This window comes from Diadema setosum, chromosome 22 (genome assembly GCF_964275005.1).
Source record: "Diadema setosum chromosome 22, eeDiaSeto1, whole genome shotgun sequence".
Taxonomy (NCBI): domain Eukaryota; kingdom Metazoa; phylum Echinodermata; class Echinoidea; order Diadematoida; family Diadematidae; genus Diadema; species Diadema setosum.
Window position 1 is genome coordinate 17,492,868 of NC_092706.1, and position 21,983 is coordinate 17,514,850.

Consider the following 21,983-nt stretch of genomic DNA (forward strand, 5'->3'; position numbering starts at 1 on the left):
AAGCGCTACAGCTGGTCACACATTTTCCGAGACTGAAAGGTTCACTCAATATAGTTGGGGTTTCATTGAAATCCAGTTTCCTGCAGGAAAATATCCCCCCCCCTCCCAAAAAAAAAGAATAACACAGTCAAGAATTAGACGGTTTTCTATTGTGCAATCGCATTTCTGCTGGATTTCCAAGCGGCAGAAAGGAACTTTCGTTTTCTCACACCTGTAGTTCATTGACCAGCTACCTTTGATACCTAATCCCCATTATTCACTTACTTTATTCTGAGGTGTGTTTTTTGTATTCATTTATTCATTTTTTTTTTTTTTTACGTTGCTATAGGATAACATTTTCGGCTCCTCTGTACTTGACATGTTACCTTAGAACTTAGAGGGATACTGCCAAAGACATAATCAACAAATTATCTACACTTCATGTAGCATAGCTGGGACAGGAATCCACGGGGGTTTTCTTAATTTGTTCTCATCTGGGTTAATGACCAGACAAAAAAAAAAAAAAGGGAGAGACAGTGAAAAAATGCCCTTCTGTATCATGTGAGGTATGCAAAAATAGCAACAACCTAAAAATGAAACTTCATGAAACAATGTGATTAGATGTAAACTTTGAAATCATCACACATTTATTTCTTTATTTCAAGTTTACTGCTAGCAAACTTGAATGATACATTGTACAGATACAGAACATGTATTAGGAATTTGAATATCTCTTCCCCTAGCTTTGTATTTTCACAAGCTTGGGTATGTCAATTGAGATAAGGACAGTGACATGTTCATACAGTACATACTCAATTTCTGTCCAAGTGGAAAACAATGCTGCAGAGAATGCCACAAACATGTACAAACTCATCAAACCTGTGCCACACAGCACATGTTATCATACAAGAAATACCTGATACAATGTACAGCAAATGTAAAGATGCTGTTCCTTCACATTCACAAAATGTTTGTGTTTTTTAACACATGAATTGGCATTATGTTCAATGATAGAAAAACAAAAACAATTCTGACTGATGAACAACCTGTTTACAGTCAAGGGCCAGCCACATGTAAATACAAACAGCCCTTCCCAAAGCACACTACACATGTTTGCAAAAATGCAAATGTTACAGCCATGAAAATATATGGCACATACCCGCCCCTCATTTCAAACAATAGTGCAAGTGAACATGTTTGTACCAGGGAGGCAAGCTCCCTGTTTGTATTGTACACAGTACAACGGTATATAGGTTGATATTTTCATTCCAAAATGTGTTAAGTGTGTGGAATTACATTCATCAGTGTAGAAGCTATTCTCAATTCACAGTACAATTGACTTATAACTGGGTTTGCTGAATACACTTGTACACATTATTATATGTACATATATGCACATATTCATGCATATAGGTACATGTAACTATGCCTGAATTTGATTGTCAACTAGACAAGTGTACAGTGTACATGTGTAATCTCTGAACATACACCCAAACCAGGGGGGTGTTTCATCAATTTAGTCAGCGCTGACAAGTCATCAGTCTCTGACAATTTCTGTAAAATCCTTGGTTTTGATCGGCCGAGATGCTCTAGTCACTGACTGTTACTATGGTGATTGTCAGAGACTGACAACTTGTCAGCGGTGACTACCTTGATGAAACGCCCCCAGGTCACATCGTACTGTATATGCACAAGAGTGAGTGAAGTTTTTCAACGTCCACCTGATTTATTTATTTATTTATTTTTTTTACACTTAACAAAATCTTATCTCACATTCAGAGTCAGATGAAAGAAGCAGTGTTTAAAATGAAGAAGACATTTTTCACTGTAATCAAAGTACTAGAGTGATTGAATATCTATCTTTGTAGTGAAAAAAATAGCTATTTTCAGGAATTCTGAGAGCTATTTACATAATGACATAAAGTAGCTCTGAGGTCTATGAGCATATTAACCCTTTCTGTACCAATATGAACAGAGTAGACAATGCTATGGGGTTTTCTCTCCTAATCAGCACTCAGAGCACACAGAAGGGTTATGAGAGGTAAACATTCAGACATTACAAAAGTATCAATGTCTTTCATAGTCCACTGAACGAACATGGATAATAGTATTAACGTGATCATCTTTTTGAATATATTGTGTAAAAAAACACAACAACAACAAATGAACAAACTCATCAACAAAGTTATCAACTAGTTTGTCCGATTTGGCCCAGTGCAATAACTGATTACATAATACTTGTATATTCTTCATTTAAAGTAATATGCAAAATGAACATCATTACATTTCTGTTGTACCAAAGTAAATACACATAAGCAAACCAACCTGCCTTTTGACTGTGAAGCAAAAGTTTATGTACAATTGTTGATTTCAAATGCAAACCTACTCACATGTACAGTGTAACTTCACATATCTTGAGGTAAATGACTGCAACAGTGGTGATTTCAATTTCAGTGCTCATGCTAGTGTTAGTGCTCTCTCAACACAAGCAGTAGTGTTAGTCTTACCTTGAAACTACTACATGATAGTAGGTTCAGGTTGACCTAAAATTATGACATAGTTCTGGTAGCTAGTGTTCGGCCTGGTGCTGAATGTGGTCAGCTGAAATGGACACCATTATTTTTGTTGGCTAGTTACATGACTGTCCACTATCAGCAAACACCAGCCTACCAGCAAATTCACTATGAAAGATGTGACCATACCAACAAAAGGGCCCAGTGCCTGCAATATCCATCATTTTCCATTGTCACAGTTGCGATTCTGGGGAACTTCCAGCAAGCATCACAAAATGCTGTCCCATGGAAAACTTCTCTTTTCTGCTTCTAAATGTGCGTGTATGCTTTCTACGCATATTAGCACATATGTCTACAAACCAATTTCGAATGAACAGAGATTACCTAATCCCCAAAATCCCTATTGTACATCACCATTGCCTTCCTGGACATATTACTACACCTGAGTGGGATTGCAATTATTTTACCACTAGGTCAAGTTTGGCTGCATGCACTGCTAAATGATGATGTAAAAGCTTGACAAGTGAAGTGCCTTGACACACAAACACATCATTAGTTAATCCACTATCTATTTTCTTGTAGTTATTTGTCTTTTCTTTTCCTGTTTTTTTTTTCTAATTGAGAAAAGGATTTTACATCTACAGAGAAAAATTTCTTGTCAATTACGATTTGTAAAGAAACAGCTGAGGAATGACTGACTGCCTATGACTCAGATACAAGGCAACCAAAAGGCATAATTCAAACATTATATTACATGTATATACATCACTGTAAATTTGCACCGAGGACATTTTAATGAATGAAATAGACGTACCACCTTGTTTTTACTCTGTACACTGTGCTACAACATCTGTCATTTCAGTGAAGCTCGGTTTAGATCTGGAAGGGACTTACCACTGATCAATCATCAAAAACCCCTCACAAAGATCATTCTCACATATTTCCTACTAATCATTTTGCACTCTTTCCTGCTGCCAGTTTTATGGTCAGCTTTTTCACATGTTCACTTCTGTGTCATCTCTAGCCTTGGTCCTTTCAAGAGAACATAGTCATTATTTCTTGTAACCATGCCTTTTTTTATAACCCATTGAGGACGGACTGATTTTGCTTTAGCACTCATTTCCCACAGACACCTGCCCAAGTATTCTTGGGACTCGTCTTCAACAGGTTGACACCTTCTTCATAACTGCAATGTCTCACTTTCTATTTCTTTCTTATATTTGCTTTGAATTCATCCCATCACCACTTTTAATATTTGTTTGACCCATCTCTTGTTATCACAGCATACTGCATACATTTTATCTCATTCATCATCCTAACTGCTGCTATCTTCACTTTCACTGTCATCACTACTGCTACTTTCTGATCTTTCCTTCCTATTTCTTTTCAGTTGAGATCTACCACTGGATTTCTGTTCTCTTACACTCTCTTCACTCTCACTATCATCCTCACTGCTACTACTGGAGTTTGTCTCATCACTGCTATCATGGCGTTTTTCTTTGTGTCTGTGTAGTTCCTTCTTTTGCCTCATTTCCCGCTGCTTCTTATTCACTACTACCAGATTCATCTTCACTTTCACTATCAGAATCTTTCTGGTTGGCCCTCCCTCCTCGCTGTGCTTGCCTTCTAGTCTCCTCCCTTCTCTCCCTCTCTTCATCCCTTTTCTTCTGATACCTTCGCTCATCAGTTTTCTGTCTGTCTAACTGATCTCGGTCTACTCTCCTACCCCTGATGCCCTCATCAGTTTTCTGTCTGTCTAACTGATCTCGGTCTACTCTCCTACCCCTGATGCCCTCATCAGTATTCTGTCTGTCTAACTGATCTCGGTCTACTCTCCTACCCCTGATGCCCTCATCAGTTTTCTGTCTGTCTAACTGATCTCGGTCTACTCTCCTACCCCTGATGCCCTCATCAGTTTTCTGTCTGTCTAACTGATCTCGGTCTACTCTCCTACCCCTAATGCTCTCATCTCTGTCTCTTTCAGATCTTTTATATGCTTCGTTTTCTTTCTCTCTCCCCCTCATATTTGTACGGTCCTTTTGAGCACCACCACTGTCTCTTGTTTTTCTTCTCCTATGCTCGTCTGTCCTGTAATCTGCAACATCACTGTCACTCCAACTCTCTTGCTCTCTTCTTGTCTCTTCACGATCATTCACTCTCCTTCGTCTCATCCTCTCTTTTTCCTCCCTTACATCATCTTCACTATATTCTTCATTCCTTCTTCCCCTTTTCCATGATTCCTCCGCTCTGCTCCTTCTATCATGACTTTCTTTCTGTCTGTTCTCCCTATCTCTGTTCCTTCGTTTTTCTGCATCTCTTTCCTGCTGGTTGTCATCTTCTTCATACCTGTTTCGAGCTCCTTCTCTGAAGCCTTTTTCTCTTCTCTTCATATCTTGCTCTCTCTCAATGTCCCTGCCCCTCTTTCTAGAAGATCTTTCTTCCCTCTCATCTTCTCTCCGCATCTTGTCTCTCGATCTCATCGTTAATTCTTCATGACTATCATAACTTTGTCTTTTTGCCCGTCTGTCTCTGTCCTTCCGTGCATCACTATTTTTCTTTTCCTCAGTGTAGTCATCTTCATTTCTATGATCAACATTGGTTCTACCTTTCTGCTGATGATCTCTTCTGCCATAATCACTGCCATCTTCCTTTCTTGAGCTCTGATCATAATGTGATCTTCTCTCCCTTTCAGTGTCCTTCCACTGCTGTCTCTCATCCCTTCTATCCATATCTTCTCTTCTGTCTCTTTGTCTTCTCTGATCTCTTCCTCTCATTACGTTTTCTTGAACTCGTTCTTCAACATCACTGTCTGGAGTTCCACTGTCTTCCTCTTCCTGATGTCTAGCCGGCTTCCTCTTTGCTTGCTGCTCCCTGCTCAGTTTTTCACTTCTCTTTTGACTTTTTCTCCCCTGATGTTTGGAGACCTTTGAATCTCGCCCTGCCTGTATCTTTTCCTTCCTTCTTTTCCTCTTACTGCTGTCATCTTCGCTGGTATCTACAACATAAAACAAGGAATTCCCACTATGTAACGTATGAATGTCTTCCAACAAGTATTCACTGTACTAAATGACAGTCTGTATATACTCATAATCCTGAAACGTATACATGTATAACCAGAATATTGCAGAAAACATGATACAGCTCACAAACAACTGAGGAAAAAATGATTTGCCTCAAGTTTGAAATTCTATGATGAAATTGCATTGTGGTTGGGAAAAAATTGTTCAGAAATAACCAAGGACCTTCTGTGTTTGCCATACAATCTTTTTTTTTGACTGGAGGTCAAAATATTTCAGAAGTCAACTTACATTTTGAATTCCACTTTCATTTTGGCATCGTTCATCCATAATCAGTAATGTAAGTTCAAGACTGAAACTTTGCACCAACATGTTTATTTGGAATGCTCCTTTACTGGACAGAATCATCTACAATTGTTCCAGGAATGAAATATTCTTTTTAAATAAAATCATAAAAGAGACTTGTTTTTTTAAAGTTCAATATTTAGTCATGCCATTTCTAGTCGCCGTGAACAGGCTTTCCACAAGAAGTAAATTGCAGAATGTATATACTGTGAAAGCAATAAGCATGAGTATGTTACTTTGCTGGAAATCTTTATTAAAGTGTTCTTGCAGTTTATTTAATGAAAGCATAAATTACTTATCATTTCCTTTAACATATTGTCAGTTGAGTAAACTGCATACGAGTCAAAGTCCTTGAAACTGGGGGAAAAAAAACTTCAAGTTGAGCATATGAAGTCTTTTGTGAAAATGATTTTATTTCTGCATACAAGCGTATGGCACATGAAGAGAAAAAACATATGATGTCTAAATTTTGGCATCTATTGTGTTGATGTATTCACCATGGCCAATATCCTGATGTGAAATCCAATTATGCTGTCACAGGTAGTTTGCCCTATAAGGTAGTGAACACATAACAGACAACAGACAGAAAAAAAAAATAATAATGTAACAGCTCACTTGAGTCTTGGCTTGTGAGGTAGAACAGAGGATACATATTTACTTACAGGAGCTTTCTTCTTGGCTTTCCTCTTCTGATGAATCCTCTTGATCACTACTGGAAGAATCTCTTCTCTTCTTCTTCCTTTTCTTCTCTGATATCTTTCTCTCATCCCTCTTTCTCTTTTTCCTTTCCTCTTCTTCATTACTCTCTTCACTGCTGCTTTCCTTTTCCTCCGAGTCACTATCGCTGCTGTCATCACTATCATCACTGTCACTGGCTAGCAATGGCTGTTGTTGCTGCATGATTTGTCGTTGAAAGTTTTTTAGATGATCCCTGAGTTCATCACTGCAAGTGAGGTAAATGAGACATTGCATAGTCTGATCAGAAGCAAGTCCACAAATTACACCTTTGAAGATGCTTTTTTATTTAGAAAATTTGTGCAATTTACTGGATACCTGCACATTTTTGTGAATTCAATTTTAATAATAATTTGTCAGAAGTATGGAGCCTTCATTTACATTTATATATGACCCTGCATTAAAGGACAAGTTCACCTTCATAAACATAAGGATTGAGAGAATGCAGCAATATTAGTAGAACACATCAGTGAAAGTTTGAGGAAAATTGGACAATCCATGCAAAAGTTATGAATTTTTAAAATTTTTGTGTTGGAACCGCTGGATGAGGAGACTACTAAGGCTCGTGATGTCATATGAGTACAACAGTATAAAGAAAATGTAAAGAAAATTCAACATATTTTCAATTTTTTCGCATAATAAAAGAGCACTTGACTTGCCTCTTTCTAAAGGCAATGGGAATGATATTACCCGTAACATGTGTCAGTAATGAGTCAAGGGAATGTGTACTTTTTTCAAAAGATTAAATTTTGTGAAATTCTCTTTATATGTTCCTTATAGTGTTGTACACATGTGACATCATACACTGCAGTAGTCTTCTCATCCAGCGGTGACTGCACAAAAACTTCAAAAATTCATAACTTTTGAACGGTTTGTCCAATTTTCCTCAAACTTTCAATGATGTGTTCTACTAATATTGCTACATTCTCTCAATCCTTATGTTAATGAAGGTGAACTTGTCCTTTAAGTGGCAAATATATTTTTTTAGTTAATGTCAAATTTGAAAGAAAAAATTCTCAACTTCAAGGATAAAGTTAATATCTCATCTCAATTGGCTGCTCCTGACCCATATAAATAAAGGATAGAATATTGACAATGTAGAAATGCTACTTCTGAGAGAAGGGGCTTCGAGGTTAAGGGTATATTCTTGTGTATTGAGTTAATTGTAAAAGGGCAGAACAAAAAGTGGAATTAAAACTACATGGCAACTACTGTGAAGTGATCATCAGAATAACTGATGACTTATTGCATCTGACTGTTAAATCGCTCTTTGTTGAAACAAATAAGCACCAATTATTGTTTAATGTTTGGCTTTGTTGTTATCATTACTAGACTTGGTACACTCTGTAACAACATTTTAGTCAAGAAAATGTCAAAGCATCAATGACTGTAAAAATAGTAAACTACTGATGACTGTGTTTTACAGTATCTGTGACCATCATTACAATATCTTGGGTCATTATTTGGGCCCAAGGGCAATTTGTAAAACATTGTATTAACCTGCCGAATTTGCTGAAATCTGATCACTCATCCTGAAGTTAAAGATGAAAATGTTAATGGTTTCATGTTTAGTGTCAAAATGGGATGATACTGCCTTGGGCCACAGACTGAAAGAAGATGGACCTGCCCAACATTCATGAACTACATATGATGAATAACACTGGAAAAATGACTACTATAGTTCACTTGAGCTCTTGGCTCAGATGACGTTGATATGACAAAAGAAGAAAAGATGATACAAACTCAGTCAATACATAAAACAGTGGTTGAATGAGGGAAAGCAAATCAGGACATAAGGCTACACACAGAGTTTAAAAGTGAAAGGGAACAAAAATCAGCACGAAGGAAACAAATAAGAGCAAAACTTACGTAAGTCCACCGAGGCCGATAGTAGTGAAGAAGTTGATGGCAAATCTGGTGTGAGCTGGGTTGTCTCTTGGTAGGAGTCCTTCAAAGAATGGCTGAAGAGTTCTGTTGAAAAGAAACCATTTGAATGTCCAAATCAAATCAAGTTACCATACAAAAATATAACTGTGCATGTATTTAAAGGGATCATACAGTTTTGGTTGAGACCTAATTTCAGGTTTCTAACATTTTTTGGTTAGATGAGAAACCTGTATAAAATATGAAAGAGCATGTAATTCTATGAGGAAGTCAACGTTTATTTAATGAAAATTAGTTTTAAATTGGCAGAGATATGCAAAAAAAGAGCGATTCTAATAAAGTGTGGGACCCACACTTTGTTACGATCTCTTTGTTTTACTTTGTTTTTGGCTGTTTCAGTCATTCAAAACCCGATTTTCATCAAATAAACTTTTAATTCCTCTTAAAATGGTATGCCCTGTACTATATCATAAGTGTTTTCTTGGTATCTCGCAAAAAGTTAAAAGCCCAATTCTCATCTCCACCAATACTGTACCATCCCTTTAACCTGTTCCTCCCACAATTCTCCAGGAGCCTTCAATGCCCCCAAACGAGATTCTTTTTGCCCGTTGACAGACAATGGACAGGGTGGCAGTGCACTTTTCCACAGTCTACTGCATGTGCCATCAAACGATGGAAAACATCAATCAAACATGAGGTATGAATAGAGTGTGCACTGATGGACTTGCAAACTCTTTTGTTATACACTATAAGGGCACCAGTCAAAATCTAGTGAGCTCATCCTTAGTGACTAGATATGTCTTCAAACAAGTTTTATAGCAAAACAAGCATACTGCTATGTTAGTAAAAGGTAAATTACACAAAATTACATAAAGTTTTGATATAGAAAAAAAATATATACATTGATAGAAGAGAGGCTAATTTTTAATCAGTCATTTTTCTAATCAGTATGGCACAAATAAACATGGATAAAGGCCACCAACGCAGAAACTCTTGTCCACATTTTGGGAACCTGGTATTCCAGGTTCCTGTTTATGAGTTGACACTATGGGAACCTGGTATACCAAGTTCCTGTATATGAGTTGACGCTATGGGAACCTGGTATACCAGGTTCCTGTTAAAGGAATGGGTTAAAATCTCCACAGTAGGAAAATAATGCAAACTGCAGTCAAATAGAAGTCATTTAAGATTTAAAAAAAAAGAAAAAGGGGGGAATGGTAATGACAAACTATGCATATGATACCATGAAACATCAATGTAAATTTGTAATTCATGTCATAAATATATCATGTGACGATTTGCCAGTGGTGCTTACGGGTCTTTTAGTCGCTCATTCAGCTTTGGTAGTCCCATGTACTCAGACAGCTCCTGAAAGAGGATTTTGATGAAGATGCGGCTTGAAGACGTCGTGTCATCTTCATTGACATGAATGTTAGCCATCACCTGGAGGAAAGGGATGCAAACAGGTTGCTGTAATATCTGATATAAGGCGCATAAAAAACTGTCTCGACGTGTTGTACATTGGTATCAGAATCTATGAAACTATCATCATCAACAACATCAAATTGTTAATCATAGTCATCATCGAAAGCAGGTTCCTTGCCTTTACCATCAGCTCTTGATCCTTCCACCATCCTAACAATACCCTCAATAAACTACTTTATAGAATCACTGTATCAAGCACTGTTTACTACATATATTTAACAGGCCTTATTTTTGTCAAATGTACACACGTATGACTAGTTCTCATGTGGATAATATCACAACAGAGAATCATAGCAATTGATTGAGAAATAAATGCTATCCATTCTAAGAAAGCCAAATTAACTGGCAGTACATGTATTACTTGGAGAGGAGGAATAGATTACAGAGGTGTGAGAGTATTGGCAGAAAAAGGCTGAAAAATGTGGAACTTCTGATGAAAAAGTATCAAGTGCATTAACCAACTGTGAACATTTCCATGCATTCGAACTGAAAAAAAAAAAGCCTATAAAGTAGGTTTTGAGGAGAGTAAAAAAGCCTGAAATCAGATTAAACTCTGAACTTTCACATCCCTGAGATCAGCAGACAAAGGACAAATTTGTCATTGTTATTGTTATCATTCAACACAAAAGTCTCGACTAATTCTGGTGGGCCCTGGTAACTGCAGGTTTTCTTGTTTTGTTTTGTTTTATTTTTAATGTTGCTGCTCCAAATGACTGATCTGCTATTACATATCTGCTTCTTCATAGTATTCAGTCTAACGACACCATGGAGGTTTAGCAATGGCATGCTCACCCTACCCCCACATGTACCATGTTTTATCCTAAGCAGACTTCAGACTAAAATTTTCATCCTTGAAGTTGTGATATTTTTTGGCAGTGTGACACAAAAAAAAAATCACACAAAATAGCATGATCCAAGTAGTGATCCAAATCTCACAACACTGCAAGTTTTGTTTTTGTTTTTGTTTTTTTTTTCTAAACTAAAAGGTATTATTTTGGCTGTTTAACACCACACATTCAAATACATAAACTATGAAACACGGTACAGCCACAATGCATGCATATAGCTAGTGCTCAAGGTATGATAGCAATAGTATATGCAGTGTGACACTGACAACGTCATTGTAATAACTTTTAGTATGAACCACATCACATTATTTACAGTAGTGTAACACTGCCTCTGCCTCCCAGAGGTACAATTACCTATTTCATGATCATGCAAGAGAAAGTTATTTTAAGAGGCACTGGTATTTTACACTGACCTTGAACACAACTGCAATGATCATGAGCATGACAGGAAGTTACAGTGCATGTGCACTGTAGAGCAATAGATGACTTGCATGCATCAGTGTATGTGCATGCGTAGTCATGTTACGGCATGTTGATGGTGACTGTAAAGCATTGGTTACATCTGACACACTCCACACTCAAGAGGGGTGCAAGAGATCATACACAATAGTTAAGAAGTGTGGAATTGAATACATGTAAGCAGACATAATACCCTTGCAATAATTTCCATGAAATGATATGTGACAGCAGCATTTTTTAAAGAAACCAGTCAATCTGCTAGTTTTTTGGTGACTTTCCACACACATCCGAAGTAATGAGGATGTAATATTTACCGTCCAAGAGATGGCATCTGTGTATAGAATGTGTGAAAAGAATTTTGCCACATTCCTTAGCTTGTTGGTATCCAGTCGATGACACGTCTCATACTGTTCTGCAAAGATGGCTTCATACTGCTGGACATATTCCCGTTTCAGCTGACAAAATCGCTGTAAAATGAGAGAACAATGCCTATTATGTCTCATTATGAAGAAAATACTTTGTGCCCCTTCCTGCTACAAAGATACAAACATTCATCAGGAAATAATAAATATACATACATTTCATGAATACTACATGTGTATGCATACAATTTTTAAAATGTATAACACATGCACTGATTATAATAGAAAGGTAAATGACTCAAAAGGAATCTAGAATTCAAGCATTTAATGTTCATCCTTACTTGTCAATAAAAATTGAGCTGAATTTGAAATAAACCTTCAAAAAGTCAGCTGATATACCCATTTATTGATGAAATTGTCCATTTAACATGTAATTCAAAATCATGTAATACATCTACATCTATATATCGTCTGTTGAGAATGAGAAGGGCGTTAAGTGGTCTTGAACACTATGGGTTTTGTGGCAACTTAACGCCCTTATCACTCTCAACCGACGATATGTATATGGTGTTGTTGTTTTTTTTTTTTTTTATGTGTATGTTTTTTTAAATTCAATATTACTTCTTTATATTGAGGCTTGCTTTACTGCTCACATTTTAGCTTCATAAAATATGCATTTCATTGCTTCCACAACTTTGACCACTTACCTGCCCTAGTAATCCAAAGAACTTCTCATATGTCCTCTGTTGAGCACAGCAGTCAAGAATCATCAGACACACCTCTTTCTGTGATTAAAATGTCAAAAATCAGTCGTCTTATTATCCTTTTAATCACAACACCACACTGATTATCTTTTACAGTCTGATAATCACTAAAATAAGATGTACGTGTATTCTCATTGCTATCATATTCTTGGCGATTAGAACTATGTCAAAAACAAGCACAATACAAACAAAATCTGATATCATTGTGACTTACTCTCATTGTTATCATATTCTTGGCAATTATAACTATGTCAAAAAACAAGCATAACACACACACAAAAAAAAAAATCTGATATCATTGTGAATTATGTGTGATACATCCTGGGAGTCCGGTGCCTGTGAATGTTTCTACAGATAAATGACGCTATATACGTGTAAATGCTGTTTCATCATCATCATCATCATCATCATCATCATCATCATCATCATCATCATCATTATCATAATCAACACTAGTGAATGCTCCAAGCTTCTCCTCTGTCTCCTGAATTGATTCGTTTCAACAGTTTGTTGGGTACTTTCCTTCATTTAACACCTCAAGTCCATTCTCCCATTGGACACTTAAGAAGACTGAAATGTTAAAATTTGTTGACATCTTGAACCTTTGTATCTAGCACAATAAACTTTTTGGTGTTTTATATCACTTGCAAAATCAGAGAAATATCAGAATGGGACACTGATCTTTAACCCCTGGCCTTGGTGAACACATGATTTTATCAAGGTAATCATGAGCATACACTCTCTTTTTGATGTTAGCCTTACATGAAGTTTAAATGATTTAATTTTTTTTTTTTTTGGCCTCCCAAGAATGTACATCAATTTTTTTTTCTTTCTGAGAAAATGTGTTAATTATATAATATTGACTGGCCTCGAGGGAGATACCAGAAAATATTGCCCAAACTGAAAGAATATTGCCCGAGTCGAAGACGAGGGCAATATTCTTTCAGTGCGGGCAATATTCATCTGGTATCTCCCTCAAGGCCAGTCAATATCATAATTATTACCTATCCCCTAGGTAAATTAGGAAAATATGTGAATACAGCTATACACTATGATATAGATCAAGCGCCACATTTGACTACCTGTAGATCATCACCAACATGTCGAATAATTGAAAAATTGTTCATCAATGTATATCATTCAACTCCAACTTCAAAAATACATATGTAGTTATGACAGGCGAACTTCAAACATCTGAACGGTTTTACACTTTATTTTTGCTTCTGTTTCAATTCGGAGAGTTGTAATAACTGATGGTCACTGTGCAGTTAGTCATTGTTTGACGCGTCGTGTTGCTGGAACTAGTGGAAGTGGTCGACCTTGTATGAGTTGATTTATCGGCGTTCTTCTGCGGTGCGTGTAATCGACACGCAGCGACGTCCTTGAGTGTTTTCTCTTCGTGGTCGATCGGAATGTTTACATGAGGTGGGAAGAGAAGGAGTGGAATCTCTCTTCCCACCTCCCTGTTTTACAGTGCACTCCCGTTATAACGAACACGGTTATAACAAAATTCTGGTTATAACAAAGTAAAAATTTGGGCTGCAATGTCATCCACTCTATGTATTTCTATCATTTATTTGTTCGGTTATAACAAAATTCCGATATGACGAAAGAATAACTGCCGGTCCCGAGGATTTCGTTATAACGGGAGCCCACTGTATATGTAAAACCCCGGATGCTCGTAATATGCTCTAATATCGCCCGTTGAACTCCCGACCCTGCAAAATAACAACTGTAATTGCCTCGCAAAACTACCTCGTACAGGTAATAATTAAGAATATGGCCTTAACCACCAATATATTCATCTTAATAAATATAAGGTAGAATTGCAATAGACAAAGTTTAAAACTTGTATCCAGTTTAGTCTAATTTTACTGGGCAGTCTTTTTAAAATTATTATCATTTTTTTTTTACGTCCAGGGAGTTTGAATTGAGCTGTTAAAGAAGAAGTTTATAATCATGTTGATGCGAATGGAAGCAAACTACTCCAGTGCTGCAATGTTATTTAGACTGATTATAATGTTGTATACTGTACGAGCTGAAATTTTCATGTACAGATATTTTCGGGAATTGGTACTTCGAGGACATTTTTGCGTGTTGTTAATTTCGCAGTTGCGAGGGTCTAACCGAACTTACTTATTTGCGCGTTGTTACTTTTGCGATTCAAAGGCGATTCGCGAAATTCGCGAAAATAAACCACTGCGAAAATTTCAGCTCGTACAGTACTATATTTATGGCTTTGGAATCAATGCCCTTGCAACATCAATGTATGTTTTTATATCTTCATGTGGTCCATAAGCAATTGATACATGGACAAATTGAATTTCTCCTAAGGTTTGACTTCAGTTGGCTTGGATGGCTCCAAATTGTATAGAACTTTGAAGGGTCTCTAAATCATGCCTAATATGAAATCATTCAAAAACAGTAAGTTTGAAATGGGTAAATTATGAGAAGATATATGAGACTCACCTCCTGGCCTGGTTTGAAATCCATTCTCAGCATCTTGTGGGCACACTCTTCAAAGTCCAGACTCGACTGGATAGTAAGGTAGATGGTCCGTCTCAAGGCTATTAGGTTGGTCTCTGTGTTATCTTGGATATCTACTTTCTCTTGCTCTGTTTTACAGGACATGAAAAGAAAAAAAAAAAAGTAAAGAGAAAAACTGCCCTAGATTACATTATATTTCTCCCATTGGATTCAGATGATGCCTGTATGAATTGTATCCATGAATATAAATGATATTCTAAGAGTTCCTGTTGCCATGGAACAATATCAATTCTGCCAACAGGTTCCTGGACTAATAGATAAGCATGTGATTTTCTTTGTTTTTTCTTTTATGGTGGAGTCAGGAAAGAAATTCCAGAGGCACCTCGGTTGACATGCAATATTGGTTGGTGACCAAGTACTTTGCTGCTCAACAGTACTGGTTTGGCTGGGAAGGATAATGGTGAGAGCTGAAATGCTGCTTCCTATCCATCCCTTTAAATCTGTTTTCAAATAAATAATAATAATATTACAGACATCAAACAGAAGGGAATTGAGCCAGGGTGAGGGAGAGGCATTAGAGGGGACCCTTGCTGGTATGTCATTGACTACATTCCAACTACCTTTTCATAGACCCCATAAATATTCACAATGCGTTATTATTCACTTATTAAGGCATCAAAACACACACTTAGCTGTTACTGTCATTAACATTTTACATTCTTTGCTTCTGAGAATAACTAAACACAATGTAATATGGCTGTACTACGTGTACTTGTTGACTGTTGGTTCCACGAAACACACAGTATTGGGCTACCAGGACCACTTTGTGCCCCCAGCACCATAGAAAGATTCTTGCCAACTTTGATTAAAATCTGGTTATGCTTTCAAAAAAAGAAACATAGAACTAACTATTCATGATAAACGGGAGAAATCATGGCAGATAATGGACAAAAACTGATCACAACAGCTCTCTTTTAAGGCCTTTGCCCTAGTGTGCTAAAGAGTCTCTGTTTACAACAGCTGATAATGTTTTATAGAGCTTGGCTATTGATGTTTTCATAAAAGACTTAGTAATCAGGAGTTGTATTCATGAGAGAATCCACTGAGAAGAATTTATGTATATACATATTCTTGCAGGTTTCCCTGAATAAAGGTGGTCTTCCTTGGGTCTATTAATACCACATGTGTATACAAGCACATACCTGTATACATACATTATGTAATGAATGATAGGATGTATGTACATGTACAAACAGTACACATGCAGTGAACACAATGATACTTAAATACAATGCACTTTGCCTCATCAAACAGTCACTGAAACTGAATGTCATTTGATTACGAAAAATGTTAAAGCATTTATAGATTTCTAACCACTTTTCTCAAAATTCATACATCCGACGCAGATCTTGAGTTCCACAAGCTTGCATGACTTTTCCTCATCCAAATCATAATTTTTAAAGAATCTTATTTCCAAAAAATCAATCTTCTTCTTAATTCCTACCTTCAGCCTCCTCTTCATCCGATTCCTCTCCACTAGAACCACTTCCACTGCCAGACTCAGAGTCCTCGCTTCCCTCATCGAGGATCTCTTTACGAATGGCCTTGTATTTTTCCTCATTCTCCACATACTCTGGGTCATGCTTGAAAACATCTACAAAAATGACATAAAATGAAAGAAGCAATTCTCCTGTTAGCGTGGCAGTCAGAAAATGAATTGACACTGACCCTACACAGAGTGGGGGAGGGGGGGGGGGGCGGCACTGGGGTCACCCAAGATCCCCCTGATCGCCACCACACTTTGCATGCATATACTGTAGCATCTGACATGCTCTGCAAGAATACATATTCAGATTAGTTGTAGAACAAATGACACCCTACACTACGTTTCAATAATTATGCTCATGTGGTAATTTTCATGTTTTTTTTTTGTACATTTTTTGTTTATTTCTCCAGTTAATTTAGCTTTAGATGTTTTTGGTGATATCAAGGTATGACAACTGCTTCTAGTGCACAGTTAATCGTGCTGCGAAACTCTAAATTTCATACACTTGAATTTGCTTAAGGATTTATTGCATACACAATCAGAACTGTGCCTCAAATAACAGGCATGATTTTTCTTGTGTTTTATTGTTGTTATAAACCTGATGGTTTCTCTATCAAACTTATTTCTATCCTATCACAGCACAACTTAGTGGAACAGAGTCTTTTTGCAGTTCATAAAAGCAAAATATGGATTCTCCATATTCACGTATGCCTTTAGTTCACATGTGAATAAGAAATATGCAAACTTTCAGGAACATTCGATCTTAAAAATAACCTGACATCACACACCCAAATTTTAAACCAAAGCATACACAAGATTCAAGAGTCCTAAACGGACATTGTGAGGTCTTTTTGCGTTTCAAAACATAGAGGGGGTCATGATGATCCCCCTCTTGGTCTCACACAAAACTAATATTTGTACATATACATCTCACTCCATTTGTGATGACTGATGACTTTGTAGAATGTAACGCCAGAGAAAATAATATTCGATTGACACACTAATTAAGAATATCTTCACTTAAAACAGTTCACTGGAAAAGACAACAACTTCGAATTTAGATCAAAACTTAACAAACCAACAACATAAGCAAAGTGGAAGATATGTCATGGCTAATAAATAAATGTCTTACTCAGTCCATCTTCAGTATTGTAGTCATCCTCCAGGGTGAGGAGGTGGGTGTACTGGTCATCTTCCTCAACAAGGTCCAGCTCCTCGATAACTGAGGGGAAATCCTTGAAACCATCCTTTCGGTTGGCAAAGAGAACCTCCACCATGTACTGTACCCTAGTCTCAATGGTAGCTTCATGCAGGATGTTGCGAAGCCGCTCAAATATGGCTGATGAAAATAGAAGTGATACAGACTAGTCAGGTCATACATTAATAATTATCAGACACTTAACACCAGACAATGTATACATTTTTTTTTTTCAAATACTGGCCATATTATGAACACATCACTATATCAATGTGTGTGTGTGTTTGCATGTGCATACAGTATTATCATCATTATAACTAAGTGTTCTATCATAATTATTTGTACAATTATTTGTATAACTGTAGAGTGTACACTGCAAAGAGTCTCAGACAAAGTGCACCAATCAAGGCTGCCTGAGCAAAGGAAAAGCCAATTCAATAGATCTGGCCCACATGCATCCCTTCTCAAACCTATCCACATGCACCAAGCCTGCCAGCAATGAACTGTGATAAAAATTACATTATCCAAAAGCTTGAATGACAAAATGATTTCTCCCATCACCCCCCAAAAGAGATAAAAGAATAAATCATGTACAGCACCAAGAATCTGTAATGAAGGTTTCCACTTGCCAAGGACTCTAGCAGTTTTACACTGTACAAGAAGACTGCCACTGGTCTTACCATGGATGCCCCTGGGAGATAATTCTGTCAGCTTTTGTCCCACTTCTTTGAGAAAACCAACAGCTACTTCAACGCTGTCATCAGTAGCTTGTTCCAGGAGGAGAGTCAGGATCTCTAGTGAAAGCACCTCATGGGCCTGTTCAGCCAAAAATATGGTACAACAAGTGATATGTACAGTACTGAGACAAAGTTTATCAGATGCACTTACATTCAAACAGTGTAAACTAAATTCTAGCAATCTGTTTCAAGTACAGAGTCAAACATGTCTTGGCAGCCACCTGCTTTATGCAGTTACCTAAATTCCCCCGAGAGAAATACTATTTTGTAAAGATTCCTTAATTTTGAGGCTTTGGGGCGTCCTGAGATTCCATCACTTTAGGGGTGCTATCTACTTGGGTTGGTGAAAAACCACTCTGGGGTTTTCAAGAAGCTAAAAATGCACAAAGTTTATGTAAGACGCACAACGACCAATGCACGGCGGATGAAGCATGCCGGATGGCGATTGATTGCAATAACTCACTTGAACTCTTGGTGGGTGCTAAAACTGTAACACCCAATGTCTTCCTTTATCAAGCTAACATGCATACATTTTCATGCATGGAGAGCAACACATTCTCACCATATCCACAGACTAGCCCAAAGAAATCCTACGTACCTTTATAATAGCCTACTAAAGGGCTGAAGTATTTCAATGCGACACAATTTGGCTTGGGAAATTCTTGATCTGGAAAAGAAAGGGTGGTTGTTTTCATCCCCCCCCCCCCCCCCCATCACTTCGGGGGCCCATATGAGAAATATGTGCAATGTTTGTAATTTCTGCCCCTATGAATAATTTCTGGTAAGCTGGCAATAAAAATGAAATGTAAATGTTGACGGATGATTAAACAATTAAGGACGAGTCCCGAGTATACTCAGGCAGGTGTCTATGGGAAATGCATGTTTTTGCAAAATCATTACGTCCTCAATGGGTTAATGTATAGATTATGGAATGATTGAAGTATAGCTCATTAGAATCACTGTTATTCAATACATATCAAGATGGAGTATTTGCAACAGTCATTCATTTTTTTTTTTTTTTTTGTCTGCCATCCTGGAGTGAGTAAAATCAACTTACCACTTGCTGATTGACAAGATGGGCAATGAACCTTGTGGAAGAGAGGCAGAGCTTTTTGTCATTACGCCGATATCCTTTCTTGAAGTTGATGATGGATCTTCTCAGGATAAGTTCTCCATTTTGAGGAAACTATTGTAAGAGGCGCACCACATGTAAATACAAATAAGCACACAAACATACACAGAAACATGCAATTACAACCACGTATGTCCAGAAACAGAAAATTATGAATGTTAAAGAAAAACTAAAAAACTAAAAAGAAGCAATCTTTAATTCATGGGAGGAGAAGTGATTAAATTCTTGTACCCTCAATGACATTTCTTTTCCAATAACTTCAATACCTTTAATACTTAATACCCAACTTCTCAAAGTGCCATGATATGATATGATCACACACACAAAAAAAGTATGAGTACATCAGTTTTCCCATCACATAAAAGTAAAGTTTATTTAGTTGTGACTAAAAATCTTTCTAAACCACACAAAATATACCAATGGTAATATTCTATGCCATACACTGGCTTACTATTTTACATTGCAGTCTTATTTCCACTTGCTGAACATAAAAATGCAATCTCTGCTATAACTGTAATGTAAACCTCTTCTTTTATGTTCCAATGTAACCAATTCTGTTTCAACTTCTCCCCAACACTGAGTGTAAGGGTCAATCTCAAGTATGAAACAGTGCCTAACCTTTGTGTTGATGATGGCCACTAGTGCAGCATAGACATGTGTGAAAGTAAGGGATGCCGCTTGTGCCTCTATGACAGCCTTGGCAAGCCAGCCTCTGTAGAGAAAGAAAGAGGGGAACTAACTGTCATGTAGCACAAAAATTTGAATTATGATTGTAATCAAGTTGGATCAAATGCAAATATACGAAATGGGATGGCATGTTGTCTGCATGTCATGTTTGAAAACAATGGCGAGTGCGACTACAGTACTGGAAAATAATGTTACTTACATCTTTTCAGTAACAACGCAGGCGGCTATGCTGATGTTGCCAGCTGAATCAGTTTGAACCAAGTACAAGGGTTACTATTGCAAGGGCTAAATGTGTTGCAAAGGGGCATAACCTGTATGAAAATACAGGGATGCTGCTTGTGTGCTTGCAATGATGGAGAATGTTTGCTGCTTGTGTGCTTGCCTGCGCCATGGTGCAGTGCAATCAAATGCAAAAGTTATTTGATATCGAAGGCTTCAATCAATCATCACTTTCTACACACTAGGGAAGAGATGACACATGACAGATTTAAATGGCAAATCAAATTAAAGGTACCATGCATGAATATCACGCCCACGTGTGCAGTCTTAAACAACCACAGCTCTGTGTGGTAAAAACTTCAATATGTTACTCTTTCATTTGCTAACATTGTACTTGTAACATTCTTCTTTTTTTTTTTGATGGATAAGAATACCTATTTCAGCATTAGGTATTTAGAATACAACAAGCATGCCATGGACACATGGAACTGGAAGACCTTTTCCATTTTATTGAACAAAATTACTGCAGGATTGATATCACATTTGCTGGACTTACCGTCCTCTTACGATGTTGAGCTGAAGCATTTCTTGCACAATCATGGGTAGATTGGAGACATTAGCCTTGTTCACCAAACCATTGATGCTCTTCTTCAGAGCTTCCCACGAGATTCTCTGGTAAGCCACACTGAGAACAGAATGAAAGGTAATACATCAGCACAAATATACCACACAGAAATACCTTGTGAATATAACAGCCACAAAGGAGTGAGGTGGAATCACCTACCATAAAAGAACAATTCTTTTGAACCATCAAACAAATTTCTGTTCATGGAATTATAGAACAAGTGGACAGTTTCACTCTCTCCAACCATACAGTTTGTAAGAATATTATTTTTCTACAATGTACATGACTGGCATGGAAGAATCTCTATATATAAAAAAAAAAAAAAATCAAGTATCTCAGAATGTTGGAGAGAAGAACTAGAATATAAAACTATATCAAAAGACACTCAAACTGTGTGCTGAAACCATGTGAGGTATAACACAGAGGTGGTAATCATGGAGTATTTCTGGAAAGTCATATCATCAGACATGCCTTTGATAAATAATAAAATTTTGCAAAGATGAACCTGCACTTTGGAAGTTTGCATTCTTATAAGAAAGGAACTGTTCATAAAAATATTTCTGATACTACACATTACTATACCTTCATTATCAGCACTAAAATAAACATCTCCAATAAGACACTATCATAGCTACGAGATATATCAGTTAAAGCTTCATGTAGCCTCTCTTACATTTCTCACAAATTAACTCATTAACACATCATACATATGCCAGAAGGGAAGACACTTTTCTAATTCTGCTCTACCTTGTCTTATCTGTAATCTGGGCTTGCATCATGCGAAGCTTGGCTGGTGGGATGTAGGCCCCACCTGTCTTGGTCAGGATAGGGTCTGGCTCTGCTTTCTTCTTCTTGACAGGTGGTGGTGCATTCTCCTTGCTCTCTTCTTCATCTCCACTTCGGTCCCGCCTACAACAAAGTTACATGGATATCCAAGTGCATGACTAACAACAGCAGAGAA

General features: G+C 37.2%; 1 protein-coding gene across 1 annotated transcript in view; it reads right to left on the reverse strand.

The window, feature by feature from the left end:
* Positions 1-603: 603 nt before the first annotated feature.
* Positions 604-21,983, reverse strand: part of LOC140245461 (uncharacterized) — a 29,328-nt gene continuing 7,948 nt past the window's right edge. The window contains 15 exon segments of the mRNA XM_072325035.1: positions 604-4,042; positions 4,044-5,487; positions 6,517-6,797; positions 8,459-8,560; positions 9,789-9,916; positions 11,580-11,732; positions 12,335-12,412; positions 14,861-15,006; positions 16,383-16,532; positions 17,557-17,763; positions 18,303-18,438; positions 19,417-19,545; positions 20,110-20,203; positions 20,954-21,082; positions 21,770-21,931. Of these exon segments, the coding sequence (XP_072181136.1) occupies positions 3,808-4,042; positions 4,044-5,487; positions 6,517-6,797; positions 8,459-8,560; positions 9,789-9,916; positions 11,580-11,732; positions 12,335-12,412; positions 14,861-15,006; positions 16,383-16,532; positions 17,557-17,763; positions 18,303-18,438; positions 19,417-19,545; positions 20,110-20,203; positions 20,954-21,082; positions 21,770-21,931 (3,574 nt within the window). The 3' untranslated portion in view covers positions 604-3,807.